We start from the raw sequence: 22,579 nt of genomic DNA on the forward strand, positions 1-22,579 counted from the left end.
GGAAGAAAGTGCAGCCAAGAGTTCTTTATCCAGCAAGAATGAGAAGGAGAGAGAAAGAGTTTCCCAGACAAAAACTAAAGAGTTCATGACCACTAACCCAGCCCTGCAAGAAATTTTAAGGAGACTTGAGTGGGGGGGGGGGGGGGGGGGGGACGGCCAAAGCAATAAAGACTAGAAAGGACCAGAGCACATCACCAGAAACACCAACTCTACAGGTAACATAATTACACTAAATCCATATCTTTGAATAATCATTCTGAATGTAAATGGAGTAAATGCTCCAATCAAAAGACACAGGGTATCAGAAGGCATTAAAAAAAACCCAAGATCCATCTATATGTTGCCTATAAGAGACTCATTTTAGACCCAAAGTCACCTCCAGATTGAAAGGGGATGGAGAACCATCTATCATGCTAATGGAAGTCAAAAGAAAGCCAGAGGAGCCATACATCAAAGTAGAGTTTAAACCAAAGACCATAACAAGAGATGAAGAAGGGCATTATCTCATAATTAAGGGGTCTATCCATCAAGATCAATTGGGGAATACCCAAATATATAAATTAGTTAATCACAAACATAAAGAAACATTGCTAATGATACAATAATAGTAGAGGACTTTAACACCCCACTTACAACAATGGACAGACCATCTAAGTAGAAAATCAACAAGGAAACAATGGCTTTGAATGACACACTGCATCAGATGGACTTAACAGGTATATTCAGAACATTTCATCCTAAGGCAGCAGAATACACATTCTTCTCAAAGGCACATGGAACATTTTCCAGTATAGATCACATGCTGGTCAGTGACAATAGGTACAAAATTATCTAGATCATACCATGCATATTTTTGGATCACAATGCAATGAAACTTGAAATCAACCACAAGAAAGAATTTGGAAAGACCATAAATACATGGAGGTTAAAGAACACTCTACTATAGAATGAATGGGTTAATCAGGAAATTAAGAAATAAAATACATGGAAGCAAATGAAAATACAACAGTCCATCTGAACACCGGATGCAGCAAAGGCAGTCCTAAGAGGAAAGTACCTTGCAATTCAGGTCTATCTCAAGAAGCAAGAAAGGTCCCCAGTACACAACCTAACCTTATGCCTAAAGGAGCTAGAAAAGGAGCAGCAAATAAAGCCTAAAGCCAGCAAAAGAAGGAAAATAATAAAGACTAGAGCAGAAAAAAATGATACAGAAATCAGACCAAACCAAACAAAACCAGTAAAACATGAACAAAACTGAGCTGGTTCTTCGAAAGAATAAACAAAATTGATAGCCCCCTAGCCACTTACCAAAAAGAAAAGGGAAAGGACTCAAATCAATGAAACCACAAATGAAGGAGGAGAGATCACAATGCCATAGAAATATGTTGCTAATTTAACACATTGAACATACAAAGAATGTGAAACCCTTTTACAAATCTGAGAATTTTCCATACGTTCTACAGAAATTTTTGACAAAAAAATAAAACTACTTTCGGAATTTTGTGCCCACACAATCTAACCAGATTAGCACCACCATAAATTCAGATTTATTGGAAACAGAAGACTAAATCCTCTTGATTGGAAATTGAGATGTTTAGATGACTGACTTGACTTTCATTTGTAGAAACTGAGTATGAGTTTGCTTAATGAAAATCCTAAAATAAAACATAGTAAGCATTAGTAATAACATCCTTGTTAAGTGAACAAAATTCTACATTATGTAAAGAATGTATTAACAGAAAATTATTGTAATATTGGCCTTATATAAAGAATAGTGAAATATTTGCAAAACATGTTATTTTTGTTTTATATATTTTACTTCTACCTTACACAGTAAAAGAAGTTACAAGAATATATGCTACTGTAAAGTAGAAAACATTAGCAGAATCCAATAAACTTCATTTAATATTTGGTATTAGGAGGGTATGGAGCATTTTCATCTCATTAAAAGTTTATGTAAACTGTCCTCACAACCAGCAAAAAAGGCAAGATTGATAAATTCCTTAACTTTAATTTTAAACACAATGATCAGAGGTGCCTGGGTGGCTCAGTCGGTTAAGCATCAGACTTCGGCTCAGGTCATGATCTCATGGTTCATGGGTTTGAGCCCCATATTGGGTTCTGTGCTGTCAACTCAGTGCCTGGAGTCTGCCTTGGATTCTTTTTCCCTCTCTCTCTGCCCCTCTCCCACTTATACTCTCTCAAAAATAAACATTAAAAAAAAATTTTAATAATAAAAAATAAGCACAATGATTAGAGTGAGGATAATTTTCTTAACATTTACACAGTACTTACAAGTCTAACCAAAATTCACCATATATGTATCGAAAACATACTCTGTTGAAGGCCTTGTCATGGTACTACAATTACAGACAGGAGTGAAAAATAAGTGACCTGAGTGACACCAGCAAAATGGTGGACTAGGACAATCTAAGCTCTTGTTCCCCAACAAAACCAACAGCAACTATATGAACCAGCACTGTCAGAGCTCTGGAAAACAATAAAAGATTACAGCAAACAAGACCATGTCCAGTGAAGAAAAATCATCTTCAAAATGATAGGAAAATTTTGAGATATTTTACTTGCCTTTGTCCCAGTGCAGTGGCAGTCTTATTTAAAAAGTGGCAGAGGCCTGGTTTCCAGTTCCTACCTTCAAACCAGAAGAGGTAGAGTAGACTTTATTTGCAAATTATTGTGTATGTCTTAAGTGCTCACCTCTATTTTGCCATTAACTTGGAAATCAGGCAGGAAGAGTGGCAGGCATTACTTGTAAAAGCCGCAAGGTGACTACAGACTCAGATACCTGGGGCGATCAATTATTGGTGGAGACAGAATAGGTCATATAAGGCCTAGGGAAGAAGATAGGGTGAGAGTTTTTGAAAACTGGACATTCAGAAATAGCTCTATATGAGGGGAGGATGGGATTTAGAATGCCATATGCACATCCAGGCAAAACACATGCTCAGAAAAGATCTAAGACCTTAAGTTTTCACCTCAGTCAGATCCCTAGGCTCAGAGCAAGCCTAGCTACATATTGCAGGAATGCTCTAGCACCCATCTAATCTGCAAAGACAGAGAACTGGCATTCAAGGAAAACTGTCAAAACAGCTGAACATGAGGTAAACAGAACAGAGATGATCTCACAAAACAAGGTCTTTGTAAAAATACTTTGGAATAGTCTCAAAATAAATGGAAAACAGCTTGCAGCAAATCAAAAAGAAAAAAGAAAAACCTGGTAAACCCTGGTGACAGGAAAATCCTATATCTAGAATTACCATATTATAATAGCGAAATGCCCAATTTTCAAAAGCAGAAAATAACAAGTCATACAAAGAAAAAGAGAAAACAGGTCTATTTAGAGGAACAGAAACTGACCCTGAGGAAGTGTGTACATTTTGAACTTACTAGACAGAGACTTAAATATATTCAAAGAAATACAGGAAATCAAGAAAATGAATAAAATGAGAACATGAACAAAGAAATTAAAAGAGGATCAAAGAAATTCTGGAGCAGAAGGTACAATAAAGATTTTCACTAGAGGGTGAATTTCAATAACAGATTTGAACAGTTTGCAAAGCTCATTGCACTCCAAATAGGAGAAAGTCAAAAGAGACCCAACAAGACACATTAGAATCAGTCTATCCAAAGCAAAAGACAGAATATTGAAAGCAGGAATGAAAAGGGATCCTCAATAAGGTTGTCCAGTTTTCATCAGAAACCTTGGGGACCAAAGGACAGTGGGGTTTGATATATTCAAATTACTAAAAGAAAAAAAAAACTGTCTACCAAAACTATCTGACAAGACTCCTTCAAAAATGAGGGAGAAAATAAAACATTACCAGACAAAAACAGAAGGAGACAGATTCCACTACACCTGCCCTGAAATAAGTGCTAACTTCAGGTTGAATGAGAAGGAACAGTAGACAGGAACTCAAGGTCATATGAAGAAATAAGATTTCTAATTAAAGTATACATGGGCAAGTATAAAAGCTAGCATTATAATTTTGATTTGTAGCTCTACTTTTCATTTTGTACATAATTTAAGAGACTTAAAATAGTTACTTGTCTATGTTTTCAGATGCACAATACTTAAAGATGTAATTTTGTGACATTAATAACCAAAAGGGGGTGAAAACAAGGTTATATATAAGAAAAGAGTTTTTGTACACTTAAGCTGCCATAAACTCAAATTAGAGTGTTATTAATTTAGGATGTTAAATGGAATCCCTAAGGTAACCACAAAGAAGTAGCTATATAATAATACAGCTATGAGGAATAATAATATGATACAGGAAATAATAATAATACAGGAAATGAGAAAATGTTTTACTACAAAAAAATTCAACTAAAACACAAAAGTCACATTGAAAATGAGAAAAAGCTATAAGGCACATAAATAGTATGACATTAGTCCCTCAATAATTACTTTCTGGGTGGCTCAGTCAGTTGAGTGTCCGACTTCAGTTCAGGTCATGATCACATGGTTTGTGAGTTCGAGTCCCACAATGGGTTCTGTGCTGATGGCTTGGAGCCTGGAGCCTGCTTCGGATTCTGTGTATCCTTCTCTCTCTGCCCCTCTGCCACTAATGCTCTGACTCTCTCTCTCTCAAAAATGGATAAACATTAAAAATAAATGAATAAATAAATAAATAAATAAATATAGATGGATTAAACTCCAATTAAAAAAAACAGAGACTAGTGAAATGGATTTAAAAACATGACCTAACTGCAGTCTACAAGAGACTGACTTCAGATCTAAAGTAAAAAGATGGATAAAGATATTCCATGCAAATAGTCCCCAAAGGGAGTAGTGGTGGCCATACTATCATTAGACAAAAAAAGACTTTAGACCCCAAAAGCTTACAAGAAACAATGAAGGACATTATCTACTGATAAAAGGTTTAAAATACATCAAAATTAAATAGTTATAAACATTCATGCATCTAATAACAGAGCCTCAAAATATATTCAGCAAAACACAACATAACAAAACGTATGTGATGCAACAAAAGCACTGCTAAGGAAATCCATAGCTGTAAATGCTTACCTTGAATATATAAATATAAATATATGAAATAAACATTCTAAAAAGACCCAGGAAAAAAATAAACCTAAAGCCAGTGGAAGATTAAAACTGAAATAGGCAAGATAGTGTTTCAAAAAGATTTTAAGAGTGGAAAAATCTTGGGGCGCCTGGGTGGCTCAGTCGGTTAAGCGGCCGACTTCGGCTCAGGTCATGATCTCGCGGTCTGTGAGTTCAAGCCCTGCATCGGGCTCTGTGCTGACAGCTCAGAGCCTGGAGCCTGTTTCCGATTCTGTGTCTCCCTCTCTCTGACCCTCCCCTGTTCATGCTCTGTCTCTCCCTGTCTCAAAAATAAATAAAAAAAAACGTTAAAAAAAAAAAATTAAAAAAAAAAAAAAAAAAGAGTGGAAAAATCTTAATTAGAACATGAAAAAAAGGTTTCAACTTACTAAAAGCAGATATAAAAGTAGGGGTATTAGTAATTATTCTACAGAAATAGAAGGATTAGAGTACAATTATGAGCAGCTATAAATTGGATAACCCAGATGAAATGAATATATTTCCTAGAAATACAAGGACTGAATCATGAACAAATAAAATCTATATGGACCTATAACTAGGAGACTGAATTAGTAATCAAAACCCTCCCAACAAAGAAATGCTCTGCAACTAATGGCTTCACTGAAGAATTCTACCAACCATTTAAACAAGAAATAACACCAGTCCTCAAACTATTCCAAAAAATTCAAGAGAAACTTTCTAACTCATTCTATAAAGCCAGTATTACCTTGGCACTAAAGCCAGACTACAAAAGAAGGGGGAAGAAAAGCTATAGCTTAATATCCCTGATGAATATTAATGCAAAAATCTTAAACAAATTATTAGCAACTGAAACATCACATTAGAAGTTCTATATACTTTGAACAAGTGGATTTATTTCTGCAATTCAAGAAGAGTTCAACAAGTGAAAATGAATTAATATACTATATTGACAGAATGAAGAGGGAAAAACCCATATGACAACATCAACTGATACAGAAAAAGCATTTGACAAAAATTTGACAGGATTTTTAATTTTTTTTAATTTTAATTTTTATTTATTTATTTTTTTACATTTTATTTTATTTTTGGGACAGAGAGAGACAGAGCATGAACGGGGGAGGGGCAGAGAGAGAGGGAGACACAGAATCGGAAACAGGCTCCAGGCTCTGAGCCATCAGCCCAGAGCCTGACACGGGGCTCGAACTCACGGACCGCGAGATCGTGACCTGGCTGAAGTCAGACGCTTAACCGACTGTGCCACCCAGGCACCCCAATATTTTTTAAAAAATATTTTGAGAGAGAGAGAGAGAGTGGGAGGGACAGCATGAGCAGGGGGAGGGGCAGAGAGAGGGTGAGGGAGAATCCCAAGCAGGTTCTGCAGTACAGAGCACCACCCTATTACAAACCAACAGTGGCCCCAGACTGATCCTTTAACAGCACAAGGACCAAACCCTGACCACAACAGGCAAAGTAGGCCACTGCAGCTGACTGAACTGAATGCAAATTCAGTTCATTAGGATTTACACAACCCACATAGCAGACACCCCTGAAATGCTTGGTTTTGGGGAACAATGAACATTGCACTATAGGGCACCACAGTACCTCTTCTTCATAAGGCCACTGCTTTAAAGATCAGGAACTTTAGCTGACTTTCCTAACACAGAGAAACACAGAGAGTTACAAAAAATTAGGAGAAAAAGGAATATGTCCCAATGAAAGAACAGGACAAAAATCACAACAAAAGAGAAATAAAACAGAGAAGCAATATACCTGAAAAAGAATTCAAAGTAATCATCATAAAGATACTTATTGGACTTGAGAAAAGAGTGGAGGACGTCAGTGAGACCCTTAACAAAGATTTTTTAAAAAGAACTAATCAGCGATGAGAAACACAGTAAATGAAATTAAAAATACACCAGATGGAATAAATAGTAGGCTATGGGAAGCAGAACAACAAATCAGGTACCTGCAGGGGAGAGGAATGGAAAGTAATCAAGCTGTGCATATGAGGGGGAAAAAATTATGCAGAGTGAGAATAGACTTACGGAACTCAACGACACCACCAAACATAAGAACATTCGCATTATAGGGATCCCAGAAGGAGAAGAGAGAAGGGGGCAGAAAATTTATTTGAAGAAATAACTGAAAACTTCCCAAATCTAGGGAATGAAGCAGAAATCCAGATCCAAGAGGCCCAGAGATACCTCAACAACTTCAACCCAAGAAGGTCCACAAGACACAAGTAATTAAAATGGCAAAAAGTAATGAAAAAGAGAAAAATTTTAAAGGAACAAAGATAAAAGAAAGCAAATAAATAATGGGAAACCCCATAAGGCTATTAAGCTGATTTTTCAACAGAAACTTTCCAGGCCAGAAGGAAGTAGCATGACATATTCAATGTGCTGAAAGGAAAAAAAATCTGCAACCAAGAATACTCTACCCAGCAAGATTATCATTCAGAATTGAAAGAGAGATAGAGAGTTTCCTAGACAAACTCTTTTGAGTTTGTGACCACTAAACCAGCCCTACAAGAAATATTAAAGGGGACTACTTGAATGGAAAGAAAAGAGTGTGAGAGTATCAAAAGTAGGAAACACAAAAACAGTAAAAGCAAGTAGATCTGTAAAAATCAGTCAAGGAACTCACAAAATAAAAGGATATAAAGTATGATACCATAGACCTAAAACATGGCAGGGCGGTGAGGAGGAGTAAAGATTGGGTTCAAACTTAAACAACCAGAAATTTAATATAGACTAATATATAAACTAAATGTTATGTACAAACCTAATGGTAACCATGAATCAAAAAAACAGTAATAGATATGTGAAAAATAAGGAGAAAGGAATCCAAGTATATCGCTAAATAAAGACAACTAATCATGCAAGAACAGTGTGAGAGAAGAAAGCAACCACAAATCAAGTTAACAAAATGGCAAAAATAAATATCTATCTATAATTATTTTGAATGTAAAAAGATTAAATGTTCCAATCAAAAGACATGGGGTGATGGAATGGATAAAAAAAAAAAAAAACAAGACCCAACTATATGCTGCCTACAAAAGACTCATTTCAGACTAAAAGACATCTCCAGGTTTAAAATGAAGGGATAGAGAAGCACTTATCATGCAAATGGATGTGCAAAGAAAGCTGGGGTAGCAATACAAAATACAAATAGACTTTAAAACTAAGACTGTAACAGACAAAAAAGGACATTATTTAATCACAAAATGGAAAAATCCAACAAGCAAATCTAAAAATTATAAATATTTATGCACCCAACAGGAAAGCATCTAAATACATAAAGCATCTAGTAACAAGCATAGAGGAACTAATCGATAGTAATACAATATTAGTAGGGGACTTTAACATCCCACTTACATTAACGGATCAGCCAAACAGAAAATCAATAAGGAAACAGTGGCTTTGAATGACACACTGGACCAGATGGATTTAACATAAATATTCAGAACATTCCATCCTAAAGCAGAAGGCACATTCCTTTCAAGTGTACATGGAACATTCTCCACATAACGGACCACAAAAGAAGTCTCAAGAAATCAAAAAATATTGAGGTCATACGATGCATCTTTTCTGACCACAACATTGTGAAACTAGAAATCAACCAGAAGAAAAAATCTGGAAAGGCCACAAATACATACAGACTAAATAACATGCTACTGAAAATGATTGCATAAACCAAAAATTCAAAGAGAAAATTAAAAAATAAATGGAGACAAATAAAATGCAAACACAACAGTCTAAACTCTTTGGGATGCATCAGTCTAAACTAAGAGGGAAGTTTATCAATACAGGCCTACTTTAAGAAGCAAGAACAATCTCAAACAACCTAACATTACACCTAACGGAGCTAGAAAAAGAACAAACAAAACCCCAAATCAGTAGAAGGAAGAAAATAATGAAGATCAGAGCAGAAATAAACAAAATAGAAACTAAAAAGACAATAGAAGAAATAACACCTGACATCACAGAAATACATACAATTGTAAGAGAATTTTATGAAAAACTGTATGCTAACAAATTGGACAACCTAGAAGAAATGGATAAATTCCTAGAAACATATAATCTCCCCAAATTGAAGCAGGAATAAATAGAAATTTTGAACAGACCAATTATCGGCAAGGAAATTTAATCAGTAATAAACTCTCAGCAAAAAAAGTTCAGGGCCAGATGGCTTCATAGGTGAATCCTACCAAACAGTTAAAGAAGAGTTAGTACCTATTCTTCTCAAACTATTCCAAAAAATAGAAAAGGAAGGAAAACTTCCAAATTCATTCTATGAGGCTATAGTTACCCTGATACCAAAACCAGATAATGATACTACAGAGAAAGAAAACTCCACACCATTATCTCTGACGAATGTAGATGTAAGAATCCTCAAAAAACATTACCAAACACAATCAATAATACATTTTAAATAAATTGGTAACCGCGATCAAATTAAATTTATTCCTGGGATGCAAGGGTGATTCAATAGTCCCAAATCAACAAGATACAACACATCAATGAGGATAGGAAATATACAATCATCTCAATAGATGCAGAAAAAGCATTTGACACAGTATACCATCTATTCATGATAAAAACCCTCAACAAAGTAGGTTTAGAAGGAACATACCTAACATAATAAAGGACATCTATGGAAAACACACAGGTAACATCATATTCAATGCTGAAAAACTCAGTTTTTTCTCTAAGATCAGGAAAATACAAGGACATCTATTCTCACCACTTTTATTCAACATATTACTGGATGTCCTAGACACAGCAATTAGACTAGAAAAAGAAATCAAAGGCATCCAAATCAGCAAGGAAGAAGTAAAATTATCACTGTTTGCTGATGGCATGATCTATATATGGAAAAATCCTAAATCTCCACTAAAAAGATACTAGAAATGATAAATAAATTCAATAAAAACTAAGAAAAAGTTAATATACAGTGATCTGTTTTATTTCTTTACATTAATAATGAAGTATCAGAAAGAGAAATTAAGAAAAGAATCCCATTTACAATTGCACCACAAATCATAACAACACCTAGGAATAAACTTCACCAACGTGGTGAAAGACCAGTAATTTGCAGAGTATAAAACACTGATGAAACAAATTGAAAAGGACACAAACAAATGGAAAGATATTCTGTGCTCATGGATTGGAAGAACAAACATTGATAAAATGTCCATACTACCCAGTCTACAGATTTAATGCAACCCCTATCAAAATACCAACAGTATTTGTGAAAATATTCTAGCTCTAGTAAGAACTAGAAAATTCTTAAATTTACACGCAACCACAAAAGACCTGAATAGCCAAAGCAATCTTCAAAAAGAACAAAAAAGCTGGAGGTATCACAATTCCAGATTTCAAAATATACTACAAAGCTGTAGTAATCAATGGAACAGAGATAAATGGAACAGAATAGTGTAGAAATAAACCCACATATAAAGTCAATTAATCTACAACAAAGGAGGCAAGAATATTGAATAGAGAAGAGACAGTCTCTTCAACATATGGTGCTGGGAAAACTGGACAGCAACATGCAAAAAAAAAAAAAAAAGAAAGAAAGAAAGAAACTGGATCACTTTCTTACACCATACATAAAAATAAGCTCAAAGTGAACAGAAGACCTAAATGTAAGACCTGAAACTGTAAAAATCTTAAAAAGAAATCATAGGCAGTACTGTCTTAGACATCAGGTATAGAAATGTGTGTGTGTGTGTGTGTGTGTGTGTGTGTATCCTCAGGCAAGGGAAACAAAACCAAAAGGAAACTATTGGGACTATTTCAAACTAAAAATCTTTTGCACAGCAAAGGGAACCATCAACAAAATGAAAAGGCAACTTACTGAATCGGAAATGATATTTACAAATGATATACATCACAAGGCATTAATATCCAAAATATAAAAAGACCTTCTACAACTTAACACCAAGAAAATCTGATTTTAAAATGGGGAGAAGAACTGAATAGACATTTTTCCAAAGAACACATACACATGGCCAAGAGACAAATGAAAAGATGCTGAATATCACTTATCTGGGAAATGCAAACCAAAACTACTACTAGCTAAACTACTAATAGCTAAAATCAAAAATACATGAAATAACAAATTTGGCAATTATATGGAGAAAAAGGGAACCCTCATGCGCTATTGGTGAGAATGCAAATTGGTGCAGCCACTGTGGAAAACAATTGTACAAGTCCCTCAAAAAATTAAAAATAGAACTACACTACAACCCAATAATTCCACTACTAGGTATTTATGCCAGGAAATAAAAATGTTAATTTGAAAAGATATATGTACCTCTGTGTTTACTGCAGCATTATTTTAATAGCCAAGATAGGGATGCAACCCAAGTGTCCATGGATAGATGAATGAATACAAAGAAGTGATATATGATCATATATGATACATATATGATACATATATGTACATATATCATATGATATGATATAATGGAATAATACCATTACTTAGCTATAAAAACAAATGAAATCTTACCATCTGCAACAACATGGATGGACCAAGAGGGTATAATGCTAAATGAAATAAATCAGTAAGAGAAAGACAAATACCATATGATTTCGCTCACATGTGTGATTTAAAAAATGAGACAAACATAAGACTCTTAAATACAGAGAACTAACTGATGGTTGCCAGAAAGGTGGAGGGTGAGGAAATGGGTGAAACAGATAAAGGGGATAAAGATACACTTATCTTGATGAGCACTGAAAAATCTGTGGAATTTTTGAATTATTATACTATACACCTGAAACTAATATAACACTGTATGTTAATTATACTTGAATTTTAAAAATGGATCAAAGACCTAAATGTGAGACCTGTAACTATAAATCTCTTAAAAGAAAAATTACAAAAAGCAATGGATTTGGCGATGATTCCTTGGATATGATGCCAATGTCACAAGTTATCAACAGGATGCACAAGTTGGATTTCATCAAAATTTAAAACTTTTATGTAAAGAGGACACTATTAACAGAGTGAAAAAGCAATCCATAGGAAAGGATAGCTGCAAATCATTTATCCAATGAGGAATTAATATACAGAATATAATAAAAAACTAAAATGCAACACCAAAAGACAACCCAGTTCAAAACTATAAAAAAGACTTGAATTAAAAGGTATTCAAAGAAGTTATATAGATAGCCAATAAGCACATGAAAAGATGTTCAACATCACTAATTATAACGGAAATGTAAATTAAAACCATGAGATGGGCATTAAGGAGTACACTTGTTGTGATGAGCACTGTTACATGCAAGTGAGGAATCACTAAATTCTGCACCTGAAACTAATATTATACTGTATGTTAACTAACTGAATTTAAATAACTTTAAAAAATAAAATAAACTTAAACGTTAAAAAAACACCATGGGATGCCATTTCACACTTATTAGGATAACTATTAACAACAACAACAACAAAACTATAATTGGCAAGGATGTGGAGAAATTGGCTTGAGGAAGAAATAGTTCACAGAAGGGATGGTACATTGGGCCAGTGTTTTCTCCTTTGCCTCAACTATTTACTAGTTCAAGATTTGTGGTATTCAGAACATCCACAGCTCCAGACTATCCTACAATTCTTTATTTTCATACTACCTGAAAGTCACTATTACTTTGTTTATATTTCAGGATAACTTTACAATTGGAAAAGGCTGTCTGAAGAAATTGTCCTGGCCTAATGAATTCTTTATATTGTCCCTAATAAGATGAAAACCTCACATTCTGTGAAATCATGCCCTAAAAATTAAACCTTATGAAGAGGTTTGGAACTTTGTAACTTAAGTGGTAACGAAAACAATAATCCTAAGTATCTATGATTATTTATACTGAGAATTAGTTGATCAATCTTTTGCAGGCTTTAAGTTGTGGGCTTGTGTTTCTTCGTTTCAGGTATAGGTTCTAGAAATCATTTCCTTTTAATAGAAACCATTTCATTAATATTAAAAAGATGATCCAGAGGTAGCCTTTTTAATAAATGCTCTTTTTGTAATCACCAGGTGAAAAGTCTTCATGGCTTATCTGTACTTGCAGCTCCCCCAGACAGCTTAGCATGGTCATAAATTAGGTGGTTTCTGAAGCCACTAACCTAGCCATTCCTTGCACTTTAAGGACTTTCACCTTTTTTTCTTAGAGTCATCATATATTGTTAAGAGTTAATTTTTTCAGTCATGAGAAAGTTTGTCTCTCTTTGCTTTAACATTAGCTTACTATAAAAATGATGTTTGAACCAGTACAACTTCCACACAGGACTTGTGTCATTCCCCAACTTACCAGCTGCATATGAACTAATAAAATATGTTATAGAAACACACATATCTTGCAGAAAAGACTGTTTCATGGTATGGCAACTTCAGTCTTTTTTATTTCAAGGAAGAAAGAAGGAATAAATCCTATGATCTCTTTTACCTTATGGAGTTTCATTTTCTGCCTTTGTGACAAACACGGAATGATTTTGTTCAGTGTGATATTTCTTCAGTGTTCTCCATGACCTATGGAAAATAAGAACTAAGATGTTTTCTCCATCTCAATTTTTCTTTATATGCATACCACCAATACATATAGTTTTATTTACATTTATAAACCTACTGTTTGTGATGTGAAGAGTTGAGGTAAGCTAGCCTAGAACATCTAAACAAGCCAGTATCCTGCCTACAATGCTCATCAGAACACAGAAGAGTTGCATCAGCACCCCATTCAGGTCTCACAAATATAAGTGTCCCTATCTTTCCTCACTGCCTATTTTCTTTCATAGAATGAGAATACCACCACCTGCCTCACAACAGGAGTTAAGATTTATATGAGATAACATGAAATGTCAGCCACAGTGCTTGGCATGTATAGGCATCTGATATTCATGATTATTTCATTACACTGCTTTCTTTGCATTTGAAGAGCTATACTTTCAGAACTAGAGCATTATTCCAATAGAGGGATACACAGTTACAATGTAAATGCACCGTAGGATTTCAGGCTGTGAATTTACTTAACAAACATTCACAGGGTAGTTGATAAACGATTTGAATAAGGTCAAGGGGAGTTTCTTGGTGAAACTTTACAGATGAATGTGGTCCCAGACATTATCATTACAAATATAACAAAGAACAACAATGTGCAAAACCATTAAAATACATTTTACTCAATTATAAAATATAGGAACACATCTCAATCTCTTGATAACTCAAGTGATAATTTTGAGCATATCACAATGCAACATCTGATAGCATCACTTAATAGTGGCATTTCTTTCAGTCTGCCTTTTTAATGTGATATATTATGTAACAGTATTTACCATTTGAATTATTTTTTGAGAGAGAGAGAGAAAGCATGAACAAGGGAGGAGCAGGATAGGGAGAGAGAGAATCTTAAGCAGGCTCCACCCTCAGTGCAGAGCCTGACACGGCTCGATCTCACAACTGTGAGATCGTGACCTATGCCAAAAATCAAGATTCCCATGCTCAAATGACTGAGCCACCCAGGCACCCATAAATTATTTTTAAGTGTGCAGCTCAGTGGCATTTAGTACCTCCACACTGTTGTGCAACCATTACCACCATCCATCTCTAGAACATTGTCATCAACCCCTACTGAATCTGTACTCATTAAGTAGTAACTCCCATTCTATTCTCAGCCCTTGGTACTACCATTCTATTTTCTGTCTCTATAAATTAGATTATTCTAGATATCTAAATGGAATCATACAGTACTTATCTTTTGTGTCTGCCTTATTTCATTTACCATAATGTCTTTTTCTTTTCAAATTTTTATTTAAATTCTTCATAGTTAACATATAGTGCAATATTGGTTTCAGGAATAAAATTCAGTGATTCATCACTTACATACAACACCCAGTGCCCATCATAATACTCATGAGTAATACACAAGTGCCCTTCATAATACTCATCACACATCTAGCCCATCTCCCATCCACTTCCCTCCATCAACCCTCAGTTTGTTTTCTATCTTTAAGTCTCTTATGGTTTGTTTCCCTCTTTTTTCTCCTCATATGTTCATCTGTTTTGTTTCTTAAATTCCAAACATGAGTGAAATCATATGGTATGTGTCTTTCTCTGACTTATTTCACTTAGCATAATACATTCTAATTCTATTCATCTCATTGCAAATGGCAAGATTTCATTTTTTATGGCTGAGTAATATTCCATTGTATATATAGCACGTCTTCTTTATCCATGCATCGTTTGGGCTCTCTCCATAGTCTGGCTACTGTTGGTAATGCTGCTATACACATCAGCATGCATATACCTCTTAAAATCTGTATTTTTTATTATTTTAGAGAGAGAGTGCATGAGTGGGGTAGAGGGGCAGAGAAGAAGAGAAAGAATCTTAAGCAAGCTCCATGTTCAGTCTGGAACCCATCATGAGGCTCAATCCTATGACTCTAGGATCCTGACCTGAGCCAAAATCAAGAGTCAGACGCTCAACCAACTGAGCTACCCAGGTGCCCTCGAATCTATATTTTTGTATCCTTTGGGTAAATACCTAGTAGTGCGATTGCTGGATCATATGGTAGTTCTATTTTTAACTTTTTGAAGAACCTCCATACTATTCCCCAGAGTAGCTATAGCAGTTTGCATTCCTACAAACAGTGCAAGAGGGTTCCCCTTTCTCCACATCCTCACCAACACATTTTGCTTCTCGTGTTGTTAATTGTGGCCATTCTGACACTGAGGTGGTATCTCATAGTGATTTTGTTTTGTATTTCCCTGATGATGAGTCATGTTGAACATCTTTTCATGTGTCTGTTAGCCATCTGGATGTCTTCTTTGTAAAAGTGTCTATTCGCATCTTCTGCCCATTTCTTAACTGGGTTATATGTTTTTTGGGTGTTGAGATTGATAAGTTCTTTATAAATTTTAGATACTAACCCTTTATCAGATATGTTGCTTAAAAATATTTTCTCCCATTCCATACACTGTCTTTTAGTTTTGTTGATTTCCTTTGCTGTGCAAATTTGTTTCTTGATGGAAGTCCCAGTAGGTCAGTTTTGCTTTCGTTTCCTTAGCCTCTGGCAACATGTCTATAAGAAGCTGCTCAGGCCAAGGTCACAGAGGTTGCTGCCTATGTTCTCCTCTAGGATTTTGATGTTTTCCTGTTTCCTGTCTCACATTTAGGTCTTTTTCATCCATTTTGAATTTATTTTTGTGTATGGTGTTAAGAAAGTGGTCCAGTTTCATTCTGCATGTCACCATCCAGTTTTCCCAACACCGTTTATTGGAGAGACTGTCTTTTTTCCATTGGATATTTTTTCCTGCTTTGTCGAAGATGAGTTGACCATATAGTTCTGGGCCCATTTCTGGGTTTTCTATTCTGTTCTATTGATCTTTGTGTCTGTTTTGTGCCAGTGCCATACTGTCTTGATGACTACAGCTTTGTAATATAGCTTGAAGTCCAGAATCATGATGCCTCCAGTTGTGTTTTTCTTTTTCAGGATTGCTTTCACTATTCAGGGTCTTTGTGGTCTCCTACAAGTTTTAAGATTGTTTGTTCTAGCTCTGTGAAAAATGCTAGTGGTTTTTGATGGGGATTGCATTAAATGTGTAGATTGCTTTGGGTAGTATAGACATTTAAACAATGTTTATTCTTCCAATTCTAGATATCTAGAGCATGGAATGCCTTTCCATTTCCTTGTGTGCTCTTCAGTTTCTTTCATAAGTCTTCTATAGTTTTCAGAATACAGAAATTTTAACTCTTTAGTTAGGTTTATTCCTTGGTATCTCATGGTTTTTGGTGCAGCTGCAAATGGGATCAATTCCTTGCTTTCTTTTTCTGCTGCTTCATTACTTGTATATAGAAATGCCACAGATTTCTGCACATTGACTTCATATTCTGTGACTTTGCTGAATTCATATATTCTAGAAATTTTTTGGTGGAGCTCTTGGGTTTCCTACCTATATAAAGGATCATGTTGTCTGCAAATAGTGAAAGTTGACTCTTCTTCCCTGCTGATTTGGATGCCTTTACTTATTTCTCTTGTCTGATTGCTGAGGCTAAGACTTCCAGTAGTATGGTAAATAATAGTGGTAAGAGTGGACATCCTTGCCTTGTCCTGACCATGGGGGAAAAGCTCTCAGTTTTCCTCACTGAGAATGATGTTAGCTGTGGATCTTTCAATCACTTACCATAAAGTCTTTGCTTTCAATTGTTTAGTGTATATATCCATAAGTGGAATTGGTGGATCACAAGGTAATTCTATGTTCAGGTTTTTGAGGTGCTGAAATACTGTTTTCTAGTGTGGCCGCACCATTTTACATTTCAACAACAACCCATCAAAGTTCCAGTTTCTCCACATCCTTGCTAACACTTGTTTTCTGTTTTGTGTGGGGTTTTTTGTTGTTTATTTGTTTTTATGTTTGTAATAGCCATCCTAATGGGTGTGGAGTGGTACCCCCTGGTTTTTGATTAGCATTTCCCCAATGATTAGTGATATATTTTTTAAATGTTTATTTATTTTTGAGAGAGAGAGCACAAGTAGAAAGGGGCAGAAAGAGAGGGAGGGGGGAAACAAAGAATCCAAAGCAGGCTCCAGACTCTGAGCTGTCAGCGCAGAGTCCGATGCAAGGCTCGAAACTGTGAGATCATGACTTTAGCCTAAGTCAGACACTTAACTGACTGAGCCACCCAGCCACTCCTCCAAAGATTAATGATATTGAGAATCTTTTCATGTGATTTTTGGCCATGTGTATATCTTTGGAGAAATGTCTATTCAAGTCCTTTGCCCATTTTTGAATTATGTTGATTTGTTGTTGAGTTTTAGGAGTTCTAGCTTATGTGTTCTGATACCAATCCCTTATCAGATATGTGATTTATAAACATTTTGTCCAATTTTCTGGTTTGCAGTTTTACTTTGTTGATAACATATTTTGATGCATAAAGTTTGTAATGTTAATAAAGTCCAATTTATCTAATTTTTCTTTTGTTGCCTGTGATTTTTATGTCATATCTAAGAAATCATTGTCAAATCCATTTTCATGAAGTCTTTCCCCTATGATTGCTTCTCAGATTGCTTCTAAGCTTTTTTAGCTCTTATGTTAGATCTTTTCCCAAGTAAGAATCCAACTTCATTCATCCCTTTGCACGTGGACATCCAGGTTTCCCAGCACTGTTTGTTGAAAAGCTGACTCGCTTTCTTTAAAACAACTTTACTGAGGTATAATTTACATCTTATAAATTCACCTTTTCAAAGTATACAATTCAACAAAGTTTAGTAATTTAGAGTTGTGCAACCATCACCACAATCCACTTGCAGATAATAATACCATCACCCTTAAAAGATCTCATTGCCCATTTGCAATCACACCCCATTCCAACCTGGAACCCTGGGAAACCACTTGCATAGTAACTTCAAGGTTCATCCATGTTGTAGCATCTATTTTACTATAAATGTAAGCTTACCGGGGCGCCTGGGTGGCGCAGTTGGTTAAGCGTCCGACTTCAGCCAGGTCATGGTCTCGCGGTCTGTGAGTTCGAGCCCCGCGTCAGGCTCTGGGCTGATGGCTCAGAGCCTGGAGCCTGCTTCCGATTCTGTGTCTCCCTTTCTCTCTGCCCCTCCCCCGTTCATACTCTGTCTCTCTCTGTCTCAAAAATAAATAAAACGTTAAAAAAGTTAAAAAAAAAAAAAAAGAAAAATGTAAGCTTACCAATGTGTGGTCTTTTGCATGCAGTATCAGTAAAACGGAGATTTATCCATGTTATACCATGTATCAGTAGTTTGTTCCTTTTAATAGCTGAACAGTATTTCACTTCATAAATACACTATATTTTATTTATCTACCAACTGGTTGATGAGTATTTGGATTATTTTCACTTTTTGGTTATTATGAAAAATGCCACTATGAAAATCATATTCAAGTCTTTTCTTTGTATGGATATACGTTTTCATTTATTTTGGGTAGTTATCTAGGGAAGGGATTGCTGGGTGATACAATAAATGTATCTATGCACACTGCCAAATTGTTTTTCAAAGTGTCTATACCATTTTTAATTCTCATCAGCTATGTATTCCAGTTTCCCACATCCTTACCACTAGTTGTTAACACTTTGATGATAGCAGTGTTAATAATAATTTCTATCTCCCAGGGCACCTGGGCAGCTCAGTCAGTTAAGCGTCGGACTTCAGCTCAGGTCACGATCTCCCGTTTTGTGGGTTCAAGCCTTGTGTCTGACTCTGTGCTGACAGCTCAGAGCCTGGAGTCTGCTTCAGATTCTGTGTCTCCCTTTCTCTCTGCCCCTCCCCCACTTGCACTGTCTCTGTCTCTCAAAAATATACATAAAAAATTTCTATGTCCCTTATGACTAATGATGTCAAGTATCTTTTTGTGTGATTATTAGCTATTTGTATATTTTCTTTGATAAAATGCCTATTCGAATATATTGTCCAATTTTTTCTTTTTTTGAGGGGGAGAAAGGGAAAGATGAGGAGAGGGAGGGAGAGAGACAGAGAGAGAGAGAAAGAGAGAGAGAGAGATTGGGCAAAGAGGGAAGACAGAGAATCTTAAGAAGTCTGCACACTCAGTGCAGAGCCAACACGGGGCTCCATCACACAACCCTGTGATCATGAACTGAGCCGAAAACAAGAGTCGGGCGTTCAGCCTGAACCACACAGGCGCCCCATATTTTGCCCAAATCTTAATGCGGTTGAAAGAATTCTCATTGAGTTGACAGAATTCCTTATTCCTCTGACTACAGGTCATTTATTAGATATATGATTTGCAAATATTTTCTCCAAGATAGGGGCTTGTCTTTTTATATTTATGATGGTATATTTTAAAAATTTTGTTTAATGTTTATTTTTGAGAGAGAAAGAGAGCACAAGTGGGGGAGGGCAGAGAGGGAGACACAGAATCCAAAGCAGGCTCTAGGCTCTGACCTGTCAAGCACAGGGTGGAACGTGGGACCCAAATCCATGAACTGTGAGATCATGACCTGAGCCAAAGTCAGACCCTTAAATGAGCCACTCAGGCACTCCTATAATGGTGTCTTTTTAAGCACTAAATGAAGTCCAGTTTATGGTCCAATGATGAAGTCCAATTTTTTTTTTTATAAGTTGTGCTTTTCTCTTTTTTTTCTTTTCTTTTTTTTTTTTAAGGACAGAGGTGTGTTTTTTTTTTTCTATATATGAAATTTATTGCCAAATTGGTTTCCGTACAACACCCAGTGCTCATCCCAAAAGATGCCCTCTTCAAGACCCATCACCCACCAGCCCTTCCCTCCCACCCCCCATCAACCCTCAGTTTGTTCTCAGATTTTAAGAGTCTCTTATGCTTTGGCTCTCTCCCACTCTAACCTCTTTTTTTTTTTCCTTCCCCTCCCCCATGGGTTTCTGTTAAGTTTCTCAGGATCCACATATGAGTGAAAACATATGGTATCTGTCTTTCTCTGTATGGCTTATTTCACTTAGCATCACACTCTCCAGTTCCATCCACGTTGCTACAAAGGGCCATGTTTCATTCTTTCTCATTGCCACGTAGTACTCCACTGTGTATATAAACCACAATTTCTTCATTCATCAGTCGATGGACATTTAGGCTCTTTCCACAATTTGGCTATTGTTGAGAGTGCTGCTATAAACATTGGGGTACAAGTGCCCCTATGCATCAGTACTCCTGTATGCCTTGGGTAAATTCCTAGCAGTGCTACTGCTGGGTCATAGGGTAGGTCTATTTTTAATTTTTTGAGGAAGCTCCACACTGTTTTCCAGAGTGGCTGCACCAATTTGCATTCCCACCAACAGTGCAAGAGGATTTCCGTCTCTCCACATCCTCACCAGCATCTATAGTCTCCTGATTTGTTCATTTTAGCCACTCTGACTGGTGTGAGGTGGTATCTCAGTGTGGTTTTGATTTGTATTTCCCTGATGAGGAGTGACGTTGAGCATCTTTTCATGTGCCTGTTGGCCATCTGGATGTCTTCTTTAGAGAAGTGTCTATTTGTGTTTTCTGCCCATTTCTTCACTGGATTATTTGTTTTTCGGGTGTGGAGTTTGGTGAGCTCTTTATAGATTTTGGATACTAGCCCTTTGTCTGATATGTCATTTGCAAATATCTTTTCCCATTCCGTTGGTTGCCTTTTAGTTTTGTTGATTGTTTCCTTTGCTGTGCAGAAGCTTTTTATCTTCATGAGGTCCCAATAGTTCATTTTTGCTTTTAATTCCCTTGCCTTTGGGGATGGTCAGGTAAGAAATTGCTGCGGCTGAGGTCAGAGAGGTCTTTTCCTGCTTTCTCCTCTAGGGTTTTGATAGTTTCCTGTCTCACATTCAGGTCCTTTATCCATTTTGAGTTTGTTTTTGTGAATGGTGTGAGGAAGTGGTGTAGTTTCAACCTTCTGCATGTTGTCCAGTTCTTCCAGCACCATTTGTTAAAGAGACTGTCTTTTTTCCACTGGATATTCTTTCCTGCTTTGTCAAAGATGAGTTGGCCATACGTTTGTGGGTCTAGTTCTGGGGTTTCTATTCTATTCCATTGGTCTATGTGTCTGTTTTTGTGCCAGTACCATGCTGTCTTTATGAATACAGCTTTGTAGTAGAGTGTAGTTGAATCAGTTATCAAAAATTTCCCAACAAATAACAGTCCAGGTCCAGATGGCTTGCCAGGGGAGTTCTACCAGATGTTTAAAGCAGAGATAATACCTATCCTTCTCAAGCTATTCCAAAAAATAGAAAGGGAAGGAAAACTTCCAGACTCATTCTATGAAGCCAGTATTACTTCGGTTCCTCAACCAGACAGAGACCCAGTAGAAAAAGAGAACTACAGGCCAATATCCCTGATGAATATGGATGCAAAAATTCTCAATAAGATACTAGCAAATCGAATTCAACAGCATATAAAAAGAATTATTCACCATGATCAAGTGGGATTCATTCCTGGGATGCAGGGCTGGTTCAACATTTGCAAATCAATCAATGTGATACATCACATTAATAAAAGAAAAGAACCATATGATCCTGTCAATCGATGCAGAAAAAGCATTTGACAAAATTCAGCAACCTTTCTTTAATAAAAACTCTTGAGAAAGTCAGGATAGAAGGAACATACTTAAACATCATAAAAGCCATTTATGAAAAGCCCACAGCTAATATCATCCTCAATGGGGAAAAACTGAGAGCTTTTTCCGTGAGATCAGGAACACGACAGGGATGTCCACTTTCACTGCTGTTGTTTAACATAGTGTTGGAAGTGCTAGGATCCCATTCACAATTGCACCAAGAATCATAAAATACCTAGGAATAAACCTGACCAAAGATGTAAAAGATCTGTATACTGAAAACTATAGGAAGCTTATGAAGGAAATTGAAGAAGATATAAAGAAATGGAAAAACATTCTGTGCTCACGGGTTGGAAGAATAAATATTGTTAAAATATCAATACTATGCAAAGCTATCTACACATTCAATGCAATCCCAATCAAAATTGCACCAGCATTCTTCTCAAAGCTAGAACAAGCAATCGTAAAATTC

The 22,579-nt window shown here is 36.0% G+C and overlaps 1 protein-coding gene across 1 annotated transcript in view; it reads right to left on the minus strand.

Annotated features, from left to right (window-relative positions):
• Window positions 1-1,579: 1,579 nt before the first annotated feature.
• Window positions 1,580-22,579, minus strand: part of NRG4 (neuregulin 4) — a 118,408-nt gene continuing 97,408 nt past the window's right edge. Inside the window, exons 5-6 of the mRNA XM_047863182.1 lie at window positions 13,516-13,598; window positions 1,580-1,655 (exon numbers count right to left, since the gene is read on the minus strand). Of these exons, the coding sequence (XP_047719138.1) occupies window positions 13,582-13,598 (17 nt within the window). The 3' untranslated portion in view covers window positions 1,580-1,655; window positions 13,516-13,581. The remainder of the gene's footprint in view (window positions 1,656-13,515; window positions 13,599-22,579) is intronic.

This window comes from Prionailurus viverrinus, chromosome B3, assembly GCF_022837055.1.
Source record: "Prionailurus viverrinus isolate Anna chromosome B3, UM_Priviv_1.0, whole genome shotgun sequence".
Taxonomy (NCBI): Eukaryota; Metazoa; Chordata; class Mammalia; order Carnivora; family Felidae; genus Prionailurus; species Prionailurus viverrinus.